Source organism: Ambystoma mexicanum, chromosome 5p, assembly GCF_040938575.1.
Source record: "Ambystoma mexicanum isolate Mex_15411 chromosome 5p, UKY_AmexF1_1, whole genome shotgun sequence".
In the NCBI taxonomy this organism is placed as follows: Eukaryota; Metazoa; Chordata; class Amphibia; order Caudata; family Ambystomatidae; genus Ambystoma; species Ambystoma mexicanum.
Window position 1 is genome coordinate 324536251 of NC_090930.1, and position 21226 is coordinate 324557476.

The 21226-nt window shown below is 45.9% G+C and overlaps 1 protein-coding gene across 3 annotated transcripts in view; it reads right to left on the bottom strand.

Annotated features, from left to right (window-relative positions):
- AFF2 (ALF transcription elongation factor 2) overlaps positions 1-13738 on the bottom strand; it is a 1055119-nt gene extending 1041381 nt beyond the window's left edge. For all 3 annotated transcript variants that reach the window (XM_069612762.1, XM_069612763.1, XM_069612761.1), the window contains exon 1: positions 13488-13738. In XM_069612762.1, the coding sequence (XP_069468863.1) occupies positions 13488-13534 (47 nt within the window). In that variant the 5' untranslated portion in view covers positions 13535-13738. The remainder of the gene's footprint in view (positions 1-13487) is intronic.
- Positions 13739-21226: the final 7488 nt, after the last annotated feature.

Genomic DNA, 21226 nt, shown 5'->3' on the forward strand with positions numbered 1-21226 from the left:
ACGAGTTTCTGGGTCCTCCACTTCACAACAGAAAATCCCCGTCACTCTCGCTTACAATGCCCTAAGAGGTACCCAAAATGGCAGAAGCTGCACTATACAAGCAAGACCACTTTACATTAGAAAACGTCATTTCTTCCACTCAGCGTCGGCTTTCAGTCCGAGAAAGGACACTGCGCCATGCTTGGGAGCTTCAGTTCCCAGGCCGTTACTGCCCCTACTTCAGACATAGTGACCCAGGTCCTGCATAGCTATGGCTAAAGCACAGGCTGTGCCTGGAACAGGCCACCTTTTGTCTGCCGTCCCGGCTCACCTCCTCTTTCTTGAGCAAGTAGGGCTTGTTGGGAGTCCGGGCCGCCTTGGCAGGCGGTGTGTTTTCACACGCACAGCGGAGGGAAACCTGGCCTGCAGATGGCCTGCTCGGCTCTGACAACCACACAAAGACCTCCGCACTTTCTATTTATACAAGACTTCAGCGAGTTGTACTCTCTTCCTGTGTAGCTGGCAGTTTTCTGGCGTAGCTGCAATTAAGTTGCTTGTGAGACACTACATAAAACGAAACGCGTTTGACTGCAAGCGTCGCCCTCCCCCCCCATAAAGACTGACAACCTGGATTGTATTTGCTGTATTCCAGGTTGTTTTAACGGTGCGTCATGCATCAATTTTAAACGCTAATGTTCGTTTTCATATTTGTTGTGTTAATTTACAAACACGGTCTGAATTTAAAATGCAACGTATTATTTTAAATATAACCCCCACAAAATAGCATGACATTTGCTCATTTTCTAGAGACGACGCGTTTACGCAAATGTTTTTTTCGTAACATATCAAAACCTGGCATGTGCCCACTGGATCAGGGCCAGTACTCCAATAAGACAATTTCCACGGCAGAGGGACAACAAAGGGTATCATTTTGCCCTTTATAAACAACAGATCTGGACCCATTGTATGGGCGTGGGTATCCATAATGGCACTTCAACTAGACTGGCACCAAACATTGCTGCAACCGTACCCCGATTACATCATAGGCAGCATGTTTTCGCATGTGCAAATGTAATTGGCGCTATTGCAAAAATTGCTCTAGTGAAAAACAAATGGACCTTCAATGCATTATTGCAACAGAAGCAAGGGACTAGGGCTAAGGAAAACATTGCCCTGGTGCACACATATACTGAAAGAATAGGTTATTGTATAATGGCAATGTTTGCAATAGTGCTAAATGCACTTGCAATGGTGTAAAGTTACTTTAATGTCACAATCGGCCTGATTTACAGACACGTTTTACAATGGCGCAACCCCATTGGAAAATGCTTTGCAAATCAGGCCTTTTTTGTCATTAGTTTGTTTACTACAGACACATCCGATTGAAAAAGGCACATTTTGATTGAACGCAGCTCATTAATCTCACAAGGCTGCAAAGCGTTTCAAAGATTCCTGGTGCAATTATTCAAGTTCCGTCCCTCCGCCCACCTTTATTTCTGAACGTGTGCTCAGGCAAGCACCATATGTGTGCACGCATTGCCCTGGTGCACACATATACTGAAAGAATAGGTTATTGTATAATGGCAATGTTTGCAATAGTGCTAAATGCACTTGCAATGGTGTAAAGTTACTTTAATGTCACAATCGGCCTGATTTACAGACACGTTTTACAATGGCGCAACCCCATTGGAAAATGCTTTGCAAATCAGGCCTTTTTTGTCATTAGTTTGTTTACTACAGACACATCCGATTGAAAAAGGCACACTTTGATTAACGCAGCTCATTAATCTCACAAGGCTGCAAAGCGTTTCAAAGATTCCTGGTGCAATTATTCAAGTTCCGTCCCTCCGCCCACCTTTATTTCTGAACGTGTGCTCTGGCAAGCACCATAAGCACATGTCCAGATCTGTAAGGCGGGATTAATGCATTCTCACGCTCCTCCCTTTGCTCAGTTGTACCATCAGAGCATGAGGCACTATCTTTTGTGTTGTGACACATCTAACCATTCGCTCGGTGAATGAACAGATTTCTGGCTCTGTGGCTTCAGGCCTTGCGCTCCGTCTTGTGACGCCAGTGTCCAATCCATCATGCCCAGCTCCTGCATTGTGTGGCATCGTAGCACAAGCCACCAGTTCATTTGCCCGGCTTTGTATTGTTACACGAGTTGCCAATCCGTTAGTTCTGGCAGCTGCCTGTATTTTGTGGCATGTGTCCAGTTCCTGTGTTGTGACATCACTTCACAATTCATCAACCCCTGCACCTACTTTGTAACATATCTTGCTTCACTGGTTTCAAACTCCTCCGCTCTGCTGTGACATCAGCATCCAGTCCATTTGGTCGAGTTCTTTTTGCTCTCTTGTGACGTCAATACCTCTCAATGAACTCATGCTCCTGTCCAATGTCTGACTTTGGTACCCAATGAATTAGCTCATATGTCCTATCTCTGTCTTGTGACCTCAATACCATCCCATTTAGTTGTTGCGCCTGTATCGCTTGGACATCAGTAGCTAGGTGCTGCTCCTAAACCTCTTTCACACCAGTATCCACTCCTTTAATCCATGCTACATTCTCTCTTTTGGCAGCAGTACCCAGTCCATCAATCCATGCTACATTCTCTCTTTTGGCAGCAGTACCCAGGCCATCAATCCATGCTACATTCTCTCTTTTGGCAGCAGTCCCCAGTCCATCAATCCATGCTACATTCTCTCTTTTGGCAGCAGTACCCAGTCCATCAATCCATGCTACATTCTCTCTTTTGGCAGCAGTACCCAGTCCATCAATCCATGCTACATTCTCTCTTTTGGCAGCAGTACACAGTCCATCAATCCATGCTACATTCTCTCTTTTGGCAGCAGTCCCCAGTCCATCAATCCATGCTACATTCGCTCTTTTGGCAGCAGTACCCAGTCCATCAATCCATGCTACATTCTCTCTTTTGGCAGCAGTACACAGTCCATCAATCCATGCTACAGTCTCTCTTTTGGCAGCAGTCCCCAGTCCATCAATCCATGCTACATTCTCTCTTTTGGCAGCAGTACCCAGTCCATTACTTCATGCTCCTGTCTCTCGTTTGAACATCAGTACCCACTCCATCAATCCATGCTACATTCTCTCTTTTGGCAGCAGTACACAGTCCATCAATCCATGCTACATTCTCTCTTTTGGCAGCAGTCCCTAGTCCATCAATCCATGCTACATTCTCTCTTTTGGCAGCAGTACCCAGTCCATCAATCCATGCTACATTCTCTCTTTTGGCAGCAGTACCCAGTCCATTACTTCATGCTCCTGTCTCTCGTTTGAACATCAGTACCCAGTCCATCAATCCATGCTACATTCTCTCTTTTGGCAGCAGTACACAGTCCATCAATCCATGCTACATTCTCTCTTTTGGCAGCAGTCCCCAGTCCATCAATCCATTCTACATTCTCTCTTTTGGCAGCAGTACCCAGTCCATCGATCCATGCTACATTCTCTCTTTTGGCAGCAGTCCCCAGTCCATCAATCCATGCTACATTCTCTCTTTTGGCAGCAGTACCCAGTCCATCAATCCATGCTACATTCTCTCTTTTGGCAGCAGTACACAGTCCATCAATCCATGCTACATTCTCTCTTTTGGCAGCAGTCCCCAGTCCATCAATCCATGCTACATTCTCTCTTTTGGCAGCAGTACCCAGTCCATCAATCCATGCTACATTCTCTCTTTTGGCAGCAGTACCCAGTCCATTACTTCATGCTCCTGTCTCTCGTTTGAACATCAGTACCCAGTCTATCAATCCATGCTACATTCTCTCTTTTGGCAGCAGTACATAGTCCATCAATTCATGCTACATTCTCTCTTTTGGCAGCAGTACCCAGTCCATCAATCCATGCTACATTCTCTCTTTTGGCAGCAGTACCCAGTCCATCAATCCATGCTTCATTCTCTCTTTTGGCAGCAGTACACAGTCCATCAATCCATGCTACATTCTCTCTTTTGGCAGCAGTACCCAGTCCATCAATCCATGCTACATTCTCTCTTTTGGCAGCAGTACCCAGTCCATCAATCCATGCTTCATTCTCTCTTTTGGCAGCAGTCCCCAGTCCATCAATCCATGCTACATTCGCTCTTTTGGCAGCAGTACCCAGTCCATCAATCCATGCTACATTCTCTCTTTTGGCAGCAGTACACAGTCCATCAATCCATGCTACATTCTCTCTTTTGGCAGCAGTCCCCAGTCCATCAATCCATGCTACATTCTCTCTTTTGGCAGCAGTACCCAGTCCATCAATCCATGCTACATTCTCTCTTTTGGCAGCAGTCCCCAGTCCATCAATCCATGCTACATTCTCTCCTTTGGCAGCAGTACCCAGTCCATCAATCCATGCTACATTCTCTCTTTTGGCAGCAGTACACAGTCCATCAATCCATGCTACATTCTCTCTTTTGGCAGCAGTACCCAGTCCATCAATCCATGCTACATTCTCTCTTTTGGCAGCAGTACCCAGTCCATTACTTCATGCTCCCTGTATCTCCGGTGACATTAGTACCCCGTCCATCAGTTCATGCTACATTCTCTCTTTTGGCAGCAGTACCCAGTCCATTACTTCATGCTCCCTGTATCTCCGGTGACATTAGTACCCAGTCCATCAGTTCATGTTACATTCTCTCTTTTGGCAGCAGTACCCCGTCCATCAGGTCATGCTACATTCTCTCTTTTGGCAGCAGTACCCAGTCCATCAGTTCATGCTACATTCTCTCTTTTGGCAGCAGTACCCCGTCCATCAGGTCATGCTACATTCTCTCTTTTGGCAGCAGTGCCCAGTCCATCAGTTCATGCTCCCTGTATCTCCGGTGACATTAGTACCCCGTCCATCAGTTCATGCTACATTCTCTCTTTTGGCAGCAGTACCCAGTCCATTACTTCATGCTCCCTGTATCTCCGGTGACATTAGTACCCAGTCCATCAGTTCATGCTACATTCTCTCTTTTGGCAGCAGTACCCCGTCCATCAGGTCATGCTACATTCTCTCTTTTGGCAGCAGTACCCAGTCCATCAGTTCATGCTACATTCTCTCTTCTGGCAGCAGTACCCCGTCCATCAGGTCATGCTACATTCTCTCTTTTGGCAGCAGTGCCCAGTCCATCAGTTCATGCTCCCTGTATCTCTGGTGACATTAGTACCCCGTCCATCAGTTCATGCTACATTCTCTCTTTTGGCAGCAGTACCCAGTCCATTACTTCATGCTCCCTGTATCTCCGGTGACATTAGTACCCAGTCCATCAGTTCATGCTACATTCTCTCTTTTGGCAGCAGTACCCCGTCCAACAGGTCATGCTACATTCTCTCTTTTGGCAGCAGTACCCAGTCCATCAGTTCACGCTACATTCTCTCTTTTGGCAGCAGTACCCCGTCCATCAGGTCATGCTACATTCTCTCTTTTGGCAGCAGTGCCCAGTCCATCAGTTCATGCTCCCTGTATCTCCGGTGACATTAGTACCCAGTCCATCAGTTCATGCTACATTCTCTCTTTTGGCAGCAGTACCCCGTCCATCAGGTCATGCTACATTCTCTCTTTTGGCAGCAGTACCCAGTCCATCAGTTCATGCTACATTCTCTCTTTTGGCAGCAGTGCCCAGTCCATCAGTTCATGCTCCCTGTATCTCCGGTGACATTAGTACCCCGTCCATCAGTTCATGCTACATTCTCTCTTTTGGCAGCAGTACCCAGTCCATTACTTCATGCTCCCTGTATCTCCGGTGACATTAGTACCCAGTCCATCAGTTCATGCTACATTCTCTCTTTTGGCAGCAGTACCCCGTCCAACAGGTCATGCTACATTCTCTCTTTTGGCAGCAGTACCCAGTCCATCAGTTCACGCTACATTCTCTCTTTTGGCAGCAGTACCCCGTCCATCAGGTCATGCTACATTCTCTCTTTTGGCAGCAGTGCCCAGTCCATCAGTTCATGCTCCCTGTATCTCCGGTGACATTAGTACCCAGTCCATCAGTTCATGCTACATTCTCTCTTTTGGCAGCAGTACCCCGTCCATCAGGTCATGCTACATTCTCTCTTTTGGCAGCAGTACCCAGTCCATCAGTTCATGCTACATTCTCTCTTTTGGCAGCAGTGCCCAGTCCATTACTTCATGCTCCCTGTATCTCCGGTGACATTAGTACCCAGTCCATCAGTTCATGCTACATTCTCTCTTTTGGCAGCAGTACCCAGTCCATCAGTTCACGCTACATTCTCTCTTTTGGCAGCAGTACCCCGTCCATCAGGTCATGCTACATTCTCTCTTTTGGCAGCAGTGCCCAGTCCATCAGTTCATGCTCCCTGTATCTCCGGTGACATTAGTACCCAGTCCATCAGTTCATGCTACATTCTCTCTTTTGGCAGCAGTACCCCGTCCATCAGGTCATGCTACATTCTCTCTTTTGGCAGCAGTACCCAGTCCATCAGTTCATGCTACATTCTCTCTTTTGGCAGCAGTGCCCAGTCCATTACTTCATGCTCCCTGTATCTCCGGTGACATTAGTACCCAGTCCATCAGTTCATGCTACATTCTCTCTTTTGGCAGCAGTACCCAGTCCATTACTTCATGCTCCCTGTATCTCCGGTGACATTAGTACCCCGTCCATCAGTTCATGCTACATTCTCTCTTTTGGCAGCAGTACCCAGTCCATTACTTCATGCTCCCTGTATCTCCGGTGACATTAGTACCCAGTCCATCAGTTCATGCTACATTCTCTCTTTTGGCAGCAGTACCCAGTCCATTACTTCATGCTCCCTGTATCTCCTGTGACATCAGCACCCAGTCCTTTAATCCAATCCGCTCATGCGCCTGCCGCCATATTGTGACAACAGTGCAGTATCTATCGATCCCTAGCTACTGCCTCTGTGTTCCAAAGACATGATAGGCTCTGTGCATTTTTGACGTCAGTGCTCAGACCAGCACTTCATGCTGCGGTATTCTTATTGTGAGATTGTCATGGACTCCATCACTGCATTATACACAACCCCTGTCCATTCCACAGTAACCAATCGCTTGCTCAGACTGCTACCTCTCGTTTGTGACATCAACGCCCAATCACATGCCAATCAAGCATGAACCTCTCGTGTGCCATCGTTAGCAATCCTTTAGTTCAGTCTCCTGACTTTGTTGTGACATTATATCCAGTCCTTCAGTTTGCTGCAGCTGCCTGCCTTTCAGTGTTCATTGTCCACTCCATGATGGAGGGTGCCGGCACCTCTCATCTCACATTGGTATCATGGCCATTAGTTGGGGCTTCCGTGTCTCGGCTGTGAGATCAGTGTCCAGTCCATGCATTGCCTGTCCATTGGGCAGGGGTCTCAACCGACTCCACCATTTTCCATACCAAACTTATCCTGAGCCTCTATCGGGTCATCATCAGGAGCAATCGATCAGTTTCAGCTCCGGCAACTCTCTTGTTACAGCACAGCCCAGTCCATCAGTCGATTTGCCGGCTTCTTTTTTGGGCAGCAGTTCTCGCTCTATCAGTTAATGTGGCTGCTTGCCCATTGAACATCAGTGCCCACTCGATCAGTTTGTGTGCTTGCCCGACTTTTGGGCATCCGCGCATTTCATGTCCCGTCTTAACTTTTGGGTACCACACCCCACTACATTCATTTCATTCGTCCACGTGCCTGTTTGTCTTTTGGCGTGGGTGCCCATTCCATTGCTTCAAGTGCCTACTTGTTCATTGGAAATCAATGCCAACGCCATCATTTTATTTGACCACTTGTCCATTGGACATCACTGCTCACCCCATTAGTCGATTTTCCTGTGTGCCCATTGGCCATCGCTGCCCATGTGATCATTTCTTGTGCATCAGTGCCCCCTCCAACACGTCCTTTGCCTGCTCGTTTGTTGGGAATCGGAGCCCGATCGACAGTTCATGTGTCCGCTTGCCCACTGGGAATGAATGCCCACTCCATGAGTTTGCATGACTGCTTGTCCATTAGGCGTCACTGCCCACTGCATCCTTTCACGGGATTACTTGTTCTATGAGAATCAGTGCCCACCGCAACAATCCACGTGCCTTATTGTGCATTTGGCACCGGTGCCCACTACATCACTTTGCGCTCCTGGCTGTCATTTTCGACATACGGTCTTACTTACTGCCCGCCCCTTAGCTTAAACAGTCTGTACTGAATACAATATCACAACAATCATTTAAAAAATGGTGCTCAATTATAACACACAGACACACATTGCATGACATACGACATATAGCTGGTTAGATAGCACAGTGGGATAAGCGCTCAACCCTGATATCTGTGCACAGCCTGCTGTGGCAGGTTCGATTTCTACCAGGGTCGACTCAGACTTTCATTCTTCCAAGGGCTATAAATTGAGTACCACTCTGTGGGACAACGTCTTCTGTTGTTTCAACGCTCTGAGACCTACAGGTGCGTAAGGCTATATAAGAAATGCAGTATTTATTACTGGACGATTCACTGAGAATATACAAAACACGTTAAGCATGTTATACCCACCAATTAAATGACTTCCCAAATATTTTTCTGGCTTGATTTTCAAAAGCTTTTTACAATGGCGCAATCCCATTGACAGACGCTGTGTAAATCTGGCCCTTTGTAAATGAGGTTCCAAGTGTTTTATTATGCGCCTGCATCAAAACGAATAGAAAAACAGCTGGGTGTCTCATTTTACACATTTCGAGGCAGCTCTAAAGGGCCACGCTGTGCCCCCCATCTCCTCGGCACCGGCCCTGTGTTATGGAGAATCTCCCAGCGCCGCGAAGCGCCACAATGAATGGTGCTTCACCTCGCTCCGTGTTTGCCCTAAAAGCAGTGCTTTTGGTAACTCTTTTGGAAACCTTTCCCATAGTCCATAGGTGGCAAGTACATGGGGGCAGCGGGCGCACATGCCCCTGCACTGCTTGAACAAGGGGGCAGGAGTGTATTTTTGCCTGGTTGTGATCTCATCATAGGCGGTTAAATAGTTGAATTGCAGTGCCATGAAACCATTCAAATGCCTACAAAAACAAACAAACAATTGAGTGCTGGGCGGCAGGGGTTTGTTCCTCTCCCACTGGGTGCAGGCAGGCTGAAGTGTTAGCGGGCAGCTTACAAAATTAGCACGTGCTGCTCATTCCATCACCCCAGTCTTGATGGTGGGGACAGTGCACAGGCCATGCTGGTTGTTCTTTTTTTCTATTTCTAACTTGTTTCTCTTTAATTTATTTTTCTAGCTTTGACATTTTGCATCTCACTTTATTTCCATTCTTACTTTCTTGACTTTATTTTTCTTTCGTGATATGTTTTCCAGCCATCTCACCTGTCAACGGCCCCTTTTTCTCTGCCTTTTCATCTGCCTCCCACCAACCCCCCCCCCAAACCCCCATGATTTTTCTGCTGCCTCTCTGTCTCCCTCACGCTCTCTCTGAAGCAGTAGGTTAGCCCCACTCTCTCCCAGGTTACACGTCCATGGCCGTTTTAAACCAGAGGCCACTGATTCAAACTCTAATAAGTTAGCTCTGCATGTTAATGCACTTGCCGTGGAATGGTGTGCGCAACCAGAAGGTCCAGCTACATAAGAGACTGGCACAGGGGAATGGAAGAGAGGGAACAATGGAGAGGAGAGGGAGGAAGAAAAGAGGGGGAGGACGGTAGGTAAAGACATGGAGTGAAAGAGGAAGGGAGAGAAAGGCAGGGAGTGTGCTGAAGATAGAAAAGCGGAGAGTGTAGGAGCGATGGTGTGGTGGGAGAGAGAGTGTGCGTAACTGGACTTGGGAAAGTGGTGTGCAAAGAAGATAGAATGATGGACGCATGGGGATTCATGTGTGGAGAAAGAGAAGAAGCTATGGAGAATGAGGGAGTGTGAATTGGAGAGATGGAAGGATCAAAAGAGAACACAATTAAACACTTGAGGATGGAGAGAGGGAGTGCAAAATGGGAAAAGATAGAACGAGAATTGGTACAGGGTAGGTGGTGGGAGGATGGAGGCATATTGGAAAGAAGAGTAAGCAGGACCAGGGTAAGTAATTGTGTAGATACGCAAAGTGGCCTTCATGGTGCAGGGACTATGCCCCCTGAACATTTACACGCAAACACAAACCCCGAGAGGCAAAAGATATAGAACGGAAAAATAATCCGTACCACTCCAGAGGTCACAATGATCCAGAACGGGCTTTGCCACCCTCCAACCGGTGCAGCAGAAACACAGGCCCTTTGAAACATAAGGCCTGCGAGGCCCTCCTTTTAAAGAGGCTACGAAAATGCCAAGCAATGATTGTGTTGTTCACACCAGCTCCCGAATGACGGCCAGAGAGGAACAGCATCAGTGGCTTTGCACCTTCCCAGTTGAAACAGGCCGTGAGAATCGGGAGGCATGCTGATGAGATGCCCCATGTTGGCAGTCTTATGCGCAGCAACACACTCTTTTAATTCAGGACATTAAATGTGTGCTTTGCAGTGCAAACATTACAGGCTACCATCCCTGGGGCCTTCAGGCCATCGTCTCCCACTGGCCCCTTGCAGTATTCAGCAACCTTCTTATCAGCGTGCTTCATTTTTACTCCAGGTTCCTCTACATTGGCACCCTGCTGCCAAAGAGTGATTCATAGTTTTTCAATGGACATTTAGGGCCTCATTACACGGATGGCGGTAAGGGTTTACCGGCCTTACTACGAGGTCCCTTTGCGGGTTGGGGAATTTAACGCCTGCTTTTTGCAGGTGTTAAAAACCAACCCGCAAAGGGACCCAGGGAGCTAATTACAGTACCGCAATTTGCGGTACCGTAATTAGCGCCTTCCCCATTCCCATTATGCCCTATGGGGCAAAAATGGGAATGGGGAAGGGCAATGGTGGAAGGGGGAATTATCGCCCCGCCAACCTTGGAATGGGGCGGTAATTCCCCTTTCCACCAAGGCGGTGCGGTTCTCCGCCATCCGTGTAATGAGGCCCTTAGTGTTTCAGCTCTCAGTTGGCTGCCGGTCCGAGATAATATGCAGTGATTAACCCCCTTGCTGCATTCTTTTGACTCCATTATGATGTAAGCACCCAGCAGGTACGTTGTACTGTTTTTGCCAGTTGTAGGTAAGGGGGCCCCAAAACATAACTTTGAAATGGGCACCAACCAGCCCTGGCAGTTTTTCAGACAGCCCTAAAATGTCCTACTCCTTTGCATTCACTCTTCCTAACCCTCTAGCCCTTGCACCCACCCCATAGCTGGTGGTGTTACTGGTATTTATGCTGGTAAAACTCAAGAACGGCTTGATGTGGGACACAAGTGTCCATTTTGAGCAGTTGGTCCTGTGCTTGATATCAAATCGCACCACATTGGTACAGACCCGAACCTCTGCGTTTGCTGTCTCAGCTGTGAGGCCGTGGCTTGAATGGGCATGCCTTATACCTACATTGCTGCCTACTTTTGTGCAGATTCTAGGTTGGTAGCATTTGTTGATTTGAACTTCTTCTGATATAGCGCATCTTTTGGACATGGACACAAATTATGCATGAGTTTATCAGACAGCAACTGCACATGTAAACATATTTGCACAGAAACATGGTCTGCAACAGTGGGCATTTCAATAAACTGTGTTTTACATTCAGAATGCTCTGTGCCAGTGTCCTGAAAGACATCAAAGCATTGAGCGGTGCCCCTTTAGACACCCTGCAACAGAATCCCATGTTTTAACCAACAGTTTTACGGTGTTTACAGTGCACTGGTGCAAAGCGTGGTAACCTTTGCAGCATTAGGGCCAATGGTTCGGTAAATGCAAAATTTTAAAAACCTTGCACCGTAATGAAAATCAAAAGTCAGCACCCACGCCCACAGGCAGCGGTGCCGGCCCTCGGAAACAGAACAGAAGCAGAGCCCGTGTCAAAGACAACATGCCAAGCCTCATCTCGGCTGCTCCCCCATCCATCTTCATCGTGCCGCGGAAGGAGAGAGCCTCGCCGCTATTGTGCCGCGGCTCCCCGGGTCGCCATCAGTGCAAACGCTTATTATGAAAGCAAAACGCCCGGGGGCACTCACGCAAGCAGGCGTATTTCCCAGCGAATTGATACAAATATACAAAAAAGCAGATAACATGTCCAAGGGACGCGGGCCAGAAGTACCCACAGCGAACCGATAATCTCAGAACGAGTGTTTACCCTCACGAACTGTGCAGGTGCTGAGCCTCAAAGTAAGAGAACATTGACCCGCATCCTCAACAGAATCTCGGAAAGCGATCAGAAATAATTCCCCCGCAGGGGTGCCTAACTGCAAGCTTCTTCCGCGGGGCGCGTAAACGGTGCGCTGCCAACACCGCGCGCAGAACGCGGCCCTTGCAGGCAGAGCTCGGCGACGTCGCCCGTTACTGGCAATAATGGCACCCATTAGGTGCGCTCGCGACGATTATACGAGCAGTAATGCAGGCCGTTACGAGGATCCGCCAGTGACATAGTGCGATCTGCGGGCGACAGCGGCTTAATAATTCAACGGATAGTTACTGCAAGCATTCAATTAAAGCGGCCTCCCCGCGGACGGTCCGCACACACACACACTGCGAGGCGACAGATTTACAGCGAGTTTTCACACGCGCCCCGTGTAATCGCTCTGTAAACACGGCTCTTAAATGAGAGCGCAACCCAGCCGCGCACCACGGCCCTTTGAAGTTCGACTCCTGCAAACTTTGTGCACGGCTAGGATTGGCACGACGAAGGCTTATCTTGTGTGCGCATCTAAGGCTATTTCATTGTCCAGCGTCGCATGCATGACACTGTGTGGACGCATTCATGCCACTCTCAGGCAAAGCATGCCGTGCGCCTTCAACGTGACACTTGCTTTTTAAGAGTGCTACACAATAAATGACCCACATGGACAGAAAGCCAACTGAATTAAAAAAAGACACATTATTAAAGTCACACACATCATAAGTACAACGAATGCGAACTTGGACGGCAGACTGCAGCGACTGCGCCAAAGCGCACACGGTGGGAACACGCTGTTTGCAAGCGCCGCGTTATACAGCGTTCGGGACTCAGAGAAAACATTCAAACAGCCATCAGTTTACTGCCCGGGAGGGTTGCCACTGTCTGCCCCACTAGAGAACCCCTTCAACCCAAAGGTTACTCAATTAAACTGAAGAGACTGTTGAGCACAAATGGGTGGTTCTGACAAACTGAAGTGTGGTACCAAGAGTGCGGCCACCGTGCAGGGTTCCCAAGGACAATGTGATATACAATCACCACCACGATCCTGCATAGTAGCTGCGAGGGGGCGAGCCAGTCCTGCGTGGTACCGGTAGGCTGAATGAGAGGGATGCCCTACGTGGCACGGGCAGAGCCTGCCCTCGCCCAGGTCTCTTCTAAGCATGCACAGCTAGAGGGAAGAGCCCCCGGGGGACCGGAGGCAAGGCTGTCATTTACTATGGCAACTTGTGCAGGATACACAGATGAGGGCGAGCATCTCCAGGTGATGGGGGAGCGGCAAACAAAAGGAAGGACGGGGGTAGGGGGGCATCGCAGAGGATGCACGGGAGAGGCTCGGTCACCTACCACGGCTGCTCCAGGTCCCAGTCGCGGAAAAAGTCGAACAGATCCATAGCGGCTGGGGGGAGCGGGGTCCCCCGGCGCCTGGGCGCGCAGGCGGCATGCAGGAGGCGGCGGTGAGGATGGCGCCCGGCACCCTGGCTCCCCCGAGCACCGTCCGCCGCTGCCCTCCCCCTCCGGCTGCCAGCGCAGCAGCAGCAGTCCACCGGCCAGCGCTCGGGTAGCAGTGCGAGAATGCACAAGGCAGTGTCGGCCCGGGGAAGAGGAGGAGGAGGAGGAGTCCAGGCGCAAAGCACGGCCTGGAGTCTGCGGGGAGCGCAGCAGGATCCGACGCCCGCGCGCCGCCTCCGCGATCCAGGCCGCGCCTTGCGCCCTGCGATGGGACCAGACTGTCAAAATCAGCTGCTGGGACAAGATTCTTCGACACGGGGGTCACGGGCGGGGTCAGGAAGCCTTTATCTCCAGACACAGCCAGTCTCTCCCAGCCGACAGTGCCACTGCAAAAAGCACGGGGAGGTCACAACAAGTACACATTCACTTGCCAACACTCAGAAGCCCACGGATCTGCATTCAATTGAGCATTATTTTTTTTATTTTTCCACGTTTTCTTATGTGTTGAACTCAAACCAGCTGCACTATGCCAGCCAAACAATACATATCAATTAATTGGGGTTCATTTTGAGAAATATAAGTCTATGGCTGAATACTATTTGGATTAAAAAAAATGCCCCCCAAGCAAATCTTAATTCCCCTCACAATTAAATATCACATGAAAGGGTTTCTTCCGTCTCGCCTGTGCTTGCGGCAACCTTCATTTGTGTGTGTAAATGTAGTGGTGTCATAGGTGTCTATATGTTAGAATGCAGCCTCTGTTGCCACTGGATGTTGTGCACTGACAGTCCACGTGTACAACGCGCCCTAATGCACTCCGGAAGCACAAACGCCCAACTTTTCTGTTCGGTCGCGTTAACTAGACACATCCCGCATTCGTTTCGTTGCATATTTAACAGCTCAAGCTTTGTTGTTTTCATCGCTTTTTTTCTTGTTGCAGCGACAGACAGTGCGCGCCATGTGCGCACCTCTGACCTGAGCACTGTCCCGTCTTGTCACATGCACGTGAAGTGCAGCCCCTCCACCCATCTTCGCTCCTATTGATACACGCTGCCAGTTTGGCGGCACAGAGACGTGAATGCAGCTACTGTGGCAAACATTACCACTGGTACAAAACACGGAAAGTGCAAGCGCTCTCGGTGTGCCCAACCGCGAAGTGGCCTCTCTGGAACCTGTGCACAAGAACGTCACGTTGCGTGTACACAGCGTGAACACTGCGTGTGTGTATGCAATTACTCCACACCGCGCATATGCAGGGCGTAACGTGGCGCCTGCATTCTTCAAAAGGCCAACCCACTATGCATTCAGGATATGACAACAACATATATTGCAATGGAGCAACTGTTAAGTACAGCTTTCTACAGAGTCCTGTAAACTGTGCTAAAGGCACCTTGCGGCTGGCACAGCCCTCTGTTTGTCTTGCCCCTTCCCAAGACCACCACAATTATTTACTCCACCTCAGAAGCTCCCCAGTTCTCCTCGTTCTTGGGGCTTAACAACTGACATGGCATCCAGGGAATCAGCAGCTTTTGATGGGCACATATTTGGGCTGATCACAAAAGGAACGCATCATGCGGCATGCACACCCATTTCACATGTGTCATTTCCTCATGAGCGGGAGGGGCAGTTTCCCTCCCATTTACCAAGTTACCATGTCCCATCATTGCAACTCCTCTTACCATGTTTGCCTTCAAAAACAGTTACTACGGCTTACAAAGCAGCTCGTGATTATGCGCGAAGCTTGAAATGCACCCCAAACGGAGAGCCTGTGGGGGCTCTGACGCTGATGCTGCCATTTGTGGGCACAGTGTTCGCTTCTGGACCTTGACAGCTTGCCTCATCCCTTCTGCAGAGAGAACATTGTCTTCTACCAAGTCTAGAGGGGACGCCCAATCCTAGGTCAGCCACTCTGGCTTCCGGTTCCTGCTAGAGCAACATTTCACATGGAAACCATGGCTTATCAATGTCTGCGCTCTATGGCACCTCCTGGCACCTGGCTATCTCATCTCGAGGATTCTATCCCACAAACCCACTGGGTAGATTTGCTCATCATCTCCTGAGACTTCCCTTAACAGCTGCTGAAGGCAAAACGTTCTCACTCCAAGGAGGAAAAGGCTGGAGCTCACTCACTTCTAGAACGCTTGTATTCTGCCCTTATTTGTGCAAGATTATAAAAGCAATTGCCAACATGTCTGCCCTGTTCATAGTTACCATCTTGAATGGACTTCACCCTCAGGGTGATACTTCACTGTTTTGATGATTTAATTATTACTGTGGGCTTCTATTCCCATGGGTTCCAGTGCTATAAAAGAGTGATGCACATAAGATTACAATAACATCAGTGATATTCCTGTAAGGTATCCCCTTATTTATCAGCAAATGTACAATCAGGACTTTAAACGTGTTGTATAGTGAGGACAGAGTAACAACGTGTTTAATTCTTTTATCTTTTTCAATAATTTGTGAACGTTATTTATTTATTTAATTGTTTTTTTATAAGACGCCATACCATACCCAAGTTCAGTTTGACGCCATACCATACCCAAGTTCAGTTTCTAAGCGTGAATCTGGGAGTCAAACCTCTGTTGCTCTGCAACGTCTTGTTTCGAAGACCAGCGTATTGCCCCTGTGCTATCCTCCGTTAATTTAATGGTGGCAATGGGGCAGTCTTTCTTTCTGGGATGTTTTATTTTCTAGGTCCTCTATTTTAATTGTGATATGCTTTAAAAATCAAACCTTAGACACATTCAAAATCATAAACAAGAAAGAAAACAACAGCGAACAAATTACTCATGTTCTTTTGGAAGAATTATTCTTTATTTTTAATAAAGGTCTCTATTTTAATTGTGATATGGTTTAAAAATCAAACCTTAGACACATTCAAAATCATAAACAAGAAAGAAAATATAAACAAATACACAATTCCAATCATCATTAAAAGCTCATAAAACTGTTCACGTTAATTCCATTTTCATATAAGATATAATCAGCAACTTCACAAAATCAAAAATTCAATATATAGGAGTACCAAATTTCAGGGCCTATCATCTAGCCTTTAATTGTGCTTTCATAGTTGATTTCATGGAGACAAATCCTAGTGTGTGGGCTACGGCCGAGGTGAGTGCTAATGGTCCTTTGTCACCTAGGGCATTGTTAATCACAGTACCGAGAGGTGTGAAAGATACATTGACTACATCATTGAGAAATTCCTGGAAGAATTTGAATGTCTTGTTGGGTGTGAATGCATGCAGAGATCCGAATGCCTCAATGTGGATGAATCCCTCTATTAAAATTAATGGCAAAATGTTATTGAATAGTTTTTAGGTGGTGTCAGCTGGATTGGTGACCTCTTCACTAAGCGTGAATGGAAAAGCGCTAGAGATTTACAAAGAGAATATCGCATTGGGGGTTTCAAGTTTTCAGACTATAGGAAACTGAAGAAAACCGGTTGATGTGATTGATTTTCAAAATAGTCTGAATCTAGAATTTCTTACCAGGAAATCTTTGGTGAATGAGGGCAGCTTAGCGAGATGGGTATACAGGCAGATTCTGCTTGAATATAAAAGCAATGATTTGCTAAGAATTGAATGGAGTCGGAAAATTGGCACGGACATCACTGTGGAAATTTGGACAAGTATGTGTGAGAATGTTAAACTGTGTTCCTTGGGTTTGACTGAACGGACAAGACAAATTAAGATCCTAAATATGGTCTATTGGACCCCAGAAAAATTATGGAGGAGAGGTTTAAAGGATGGTCCGGAATGTTGGGCATGTGTTCAGGAGAATGGTACATTGGAAAATATGATGTGGGATTGTGTGAAGGTTCAAGGGTTTTGGAGCGATATTGGTGAAATTTGTGAAGAAATCCTGGATGAAACAATTGGTTTTAATTTCAAGACAATAATTCTGGGGAATGATTCCATCTTGGATGATCTCTCTCAATGCAAAAAAAAGTGGTTATTTAGAGGGGCTGCAGTGGGTAAGACAATTATCCTTAGGAATTGGAAATCTGTTGCTACATTAGGAAAAGAAATGTGGCTGAGTGAAATGCGAGATTTGGCAGCTATGGAGGAATGTTTATATAGGAATCAGGGCAAGAATGGTTTGTTTGCAAAGATTTGGGGGACATTTTTGGAACTGTATTGAATTTGATTTTGTAGGTAATGAGATGTGAACTTCGGGTTAGGGTGGGTTTTGTTTCTAAGCTACTGTTATTTTGATGTTTATATGAATTTGTATATCATTTTTGTAAATATGTTGTTGCCTTTTAGATTGATGTTTTCTTTTTCTATATTGAAAATAAAGTTCCCCAAAAAAATAATTAAGTATATTTTAATCACATATCTGATGGCTGATAAAATAAATAACAATTGATTGATTCCACATAAGACTTTTTGACCAAAAGCCAGGTGAGGAGATAGTATTCACATGATGTGTGAAATTCTTAAAAAATGTTATCCTATTTATCCTAAACATATTGAGTTTGGGGGCAGGTGATCCGTACATGCTCCAAGGTTTCAAAAATTCCAGGATTACAGCAAACACACCAATATCACGTCCCCTGCAAGGTTTTGCTTCTAGCACCAATTTCTTCATGAGTAGGTATCCAATTAAGTCTGAAACGTAGGAAGATGTTCCTCCGTTTATGCAAGGGAACCTCATTACAAATCTACTGATTGTGTTATATTTATTCTCTTCCTTGGACCCAAAACAAAAAAGAGCATAGGACGACAACGAGTCACTAGTTCTGCACAAATTATCGTTCCATGGGGACGTTTGACTATTGCACAACAGATATTTTTTCTACAATTTGGGTCACACAATATAGAGTCACAATGATCTACCTATGTATTTCATGCATTGCAACTTCTATTATTCACAAGTAGTTTAAGATGCACATATATGGAATCAGAAGTTGGATCGACAATTTTCTTTTATAGTAATAGGAGTTTCTATTTTATCAGGGCATGCAGTGAGAGAACCACAACACATTAACAGGGACGCAATTCAGGAGAGATAGAACTTGCGCCAAATCAACGTTTCCAATTTGTTCTAATGTGCTCATCTTCCAAGTGTAGAATGTCAGCCCCATAAAGTAAACAGGGTTCCATGTTGGCCTCATAATAATGAAGTACCAGTAAAAAGGAATAATTCCTGTTTGTCAGAAGGGCGGCACAAGCTCTCCGGCCAGTTATCGCCGCTTGTCTAAGCTGGTCGTATGCGTCAAGATATTTGCGCCACATTCACTTGGGGGTTTGCAGGAATGGGTTGACTCTAGGCAGTTGCTGGGCACCTTTTAGATGGGATTTAGAGGTGGATCTTCCACGTCACATACCATGCTTCAGCTGGATACATGGATTGGGCATGCAGTTGGAAAGCGAGCTATCCCTCTTTATGTCGTTTATGTCGACCTACGGGCGGAATTTGATACGGCCAATCACACAAAACTGTGGCAAAATCTTAAGAGCTTTGGTATTCCCCCACGGTTGTTGGTGGTAATTAGACAGCTTCATGAGTCGACTTTTGTCCATGTGCAACTGGATGGTGGAGGGACCAGTACCGACCCTGTCCCAACTAATCATGTGGTTAAGCAGGGTTGTGTGCGGCCCCTCTATTGTTCAACTTATATATTTCTGATGTGCCTGAATATATTCAGAGAGTGAACAATTGCCCCACAAAATTGGAGGGTACACATGTTCGATTGCTGTCCTATGCAGATGGAATTGTTTTGTGTGACCATACTTATGTGGGTCTGTGTCGGACAGTCAGCAAGCTTTGTAGGTATGCTGGGACACATGATTTGGACCTTAACACAGAAAAAAAACCTAAGTTTATGTGTTATGGTAACAACTGCAGGAGAACGCTCTTGATTCTTATGGAGTGAATGATTGAGATGGTATAATGCTTTAGATATCTGGGCTTGGACTATGGTAAGGGAAGGTACGTGGAAGTCATGGCACAGAGGAGAGGAAAGGTAACTCTACTTACTGCTCTAATAAAATAATTTGCTCATTATACGGCGGGATACAGCTATGCTGAAATCTAACTATTACATAAACTACTTAAACAAAGCTTTTGCCCTGTCATAGTTTATGGGTTAGAATCTCTTCAAGAACGTCAAGGGAATTAGATTCTATTTATTGGCAAAACTGACGCTTGACCTGTTTTAGCAACTGGACTGGGATCCGGATTTGTCGCTTGATTTTTATCACCTGAAAGATGAATTTTTGCACAAGCTACATACGTGGGATTGGGTATACAATTTCACTCATATGGTGTCTCTTTAAGGACGTAACACAAATTTAACAAACCATGTGCATGTGTGTGTGGATAGCTATTTATAAAGCAGAATGTAGTAAAGTTCGAATAAGCTAAATAACACAATTACCTCACTCTAAATACAAAATATAAATACAAATTTTATTATTATGGTCAATATATATAAAAGACCTAAACACGTACTTTAATGTGCTCAGCAAGTATAAAGTGCAATCCAAAAAAGTGACATGTGCTTAATAGAACTTTACATAACTAATGATCCTCTCAGACATTAGGACAAAACATCTATATACTTGAAAAACAGAAATACATATAAAAACTCTAGAAAGGTTGTACTTATTATTCATTATGCAAAACAGCCCTAATTAAACAAATAACTTATAATGCCACACTCCTTACTAGTAGGGGTACAAAATATAACCCAACATGTTTTATTTCTAAATCAATGTTCTGGATAGCAGGAACTTCTTCAGGGGATTTTTATCTTCTTTACTGTTGTTACACTAACGCACTTAAATAATTGGAATCCATAAATCAGGTCACCAAAACTATTCTTCTCAATATATATATCTATTTCTCATAGCACTTAATTCCCTGAAGTGATGCGATTCGTTGTTGACAGCGTTGCTACCTGCATCACAAAAAAACACAACAAACAGCTATAATTACTCACTGTTTATGGTATAGCAATATTCAAACACAATGTCCAATAATTAAATTACGAGTCTATTTGTGGAGTTTACCTCAAATTATTGTCAAATTACTAATCAAGGTAGATTGTAGAGAGATAATTCTTTGTGCAATTCCCTAAGAAAACATAAGCCACATACCTTACACACCAATGGTGTGTATTAGTTGAAGTATAATACAAAAACAAGAGTGAGAAACACTTACTTAAAAAGCTTTTCCTCTGTGTGTTGAGTTAGAGTGGTATTTCCTCGCGCCTGCCCAACTGGCCGTCCATAAATTTAAGTCAGCTTTACCTGTAATGACATATATAGACCTCATAGTAACGTTGCTCTAATTATTCCCATGTTCATATTTAGTTCATGCAGATTATCTGGTTGACTGCTGGTCATTACTAAATAGCTCTCACTTTAGTTCAAGCAGTTACTCACATGGCGTCTGGTCGTACTCAGTTATCACACTAACATCCAGCTTCATCTATTATGGCACCATTGGGCGTGTCAACATGTCTATAGCCCTTGGGGAGAGAACACAGTGTATAACTAATAAACTCTGCACTGTTCGCACACTGTTTATAAACTGGGTCTACAATGAAACAGTGTCCATAAATTATAGCAAAGGCCATTGTTTCATTATGGTTTTGTAAATTGGGCCAAATATCTTGCACT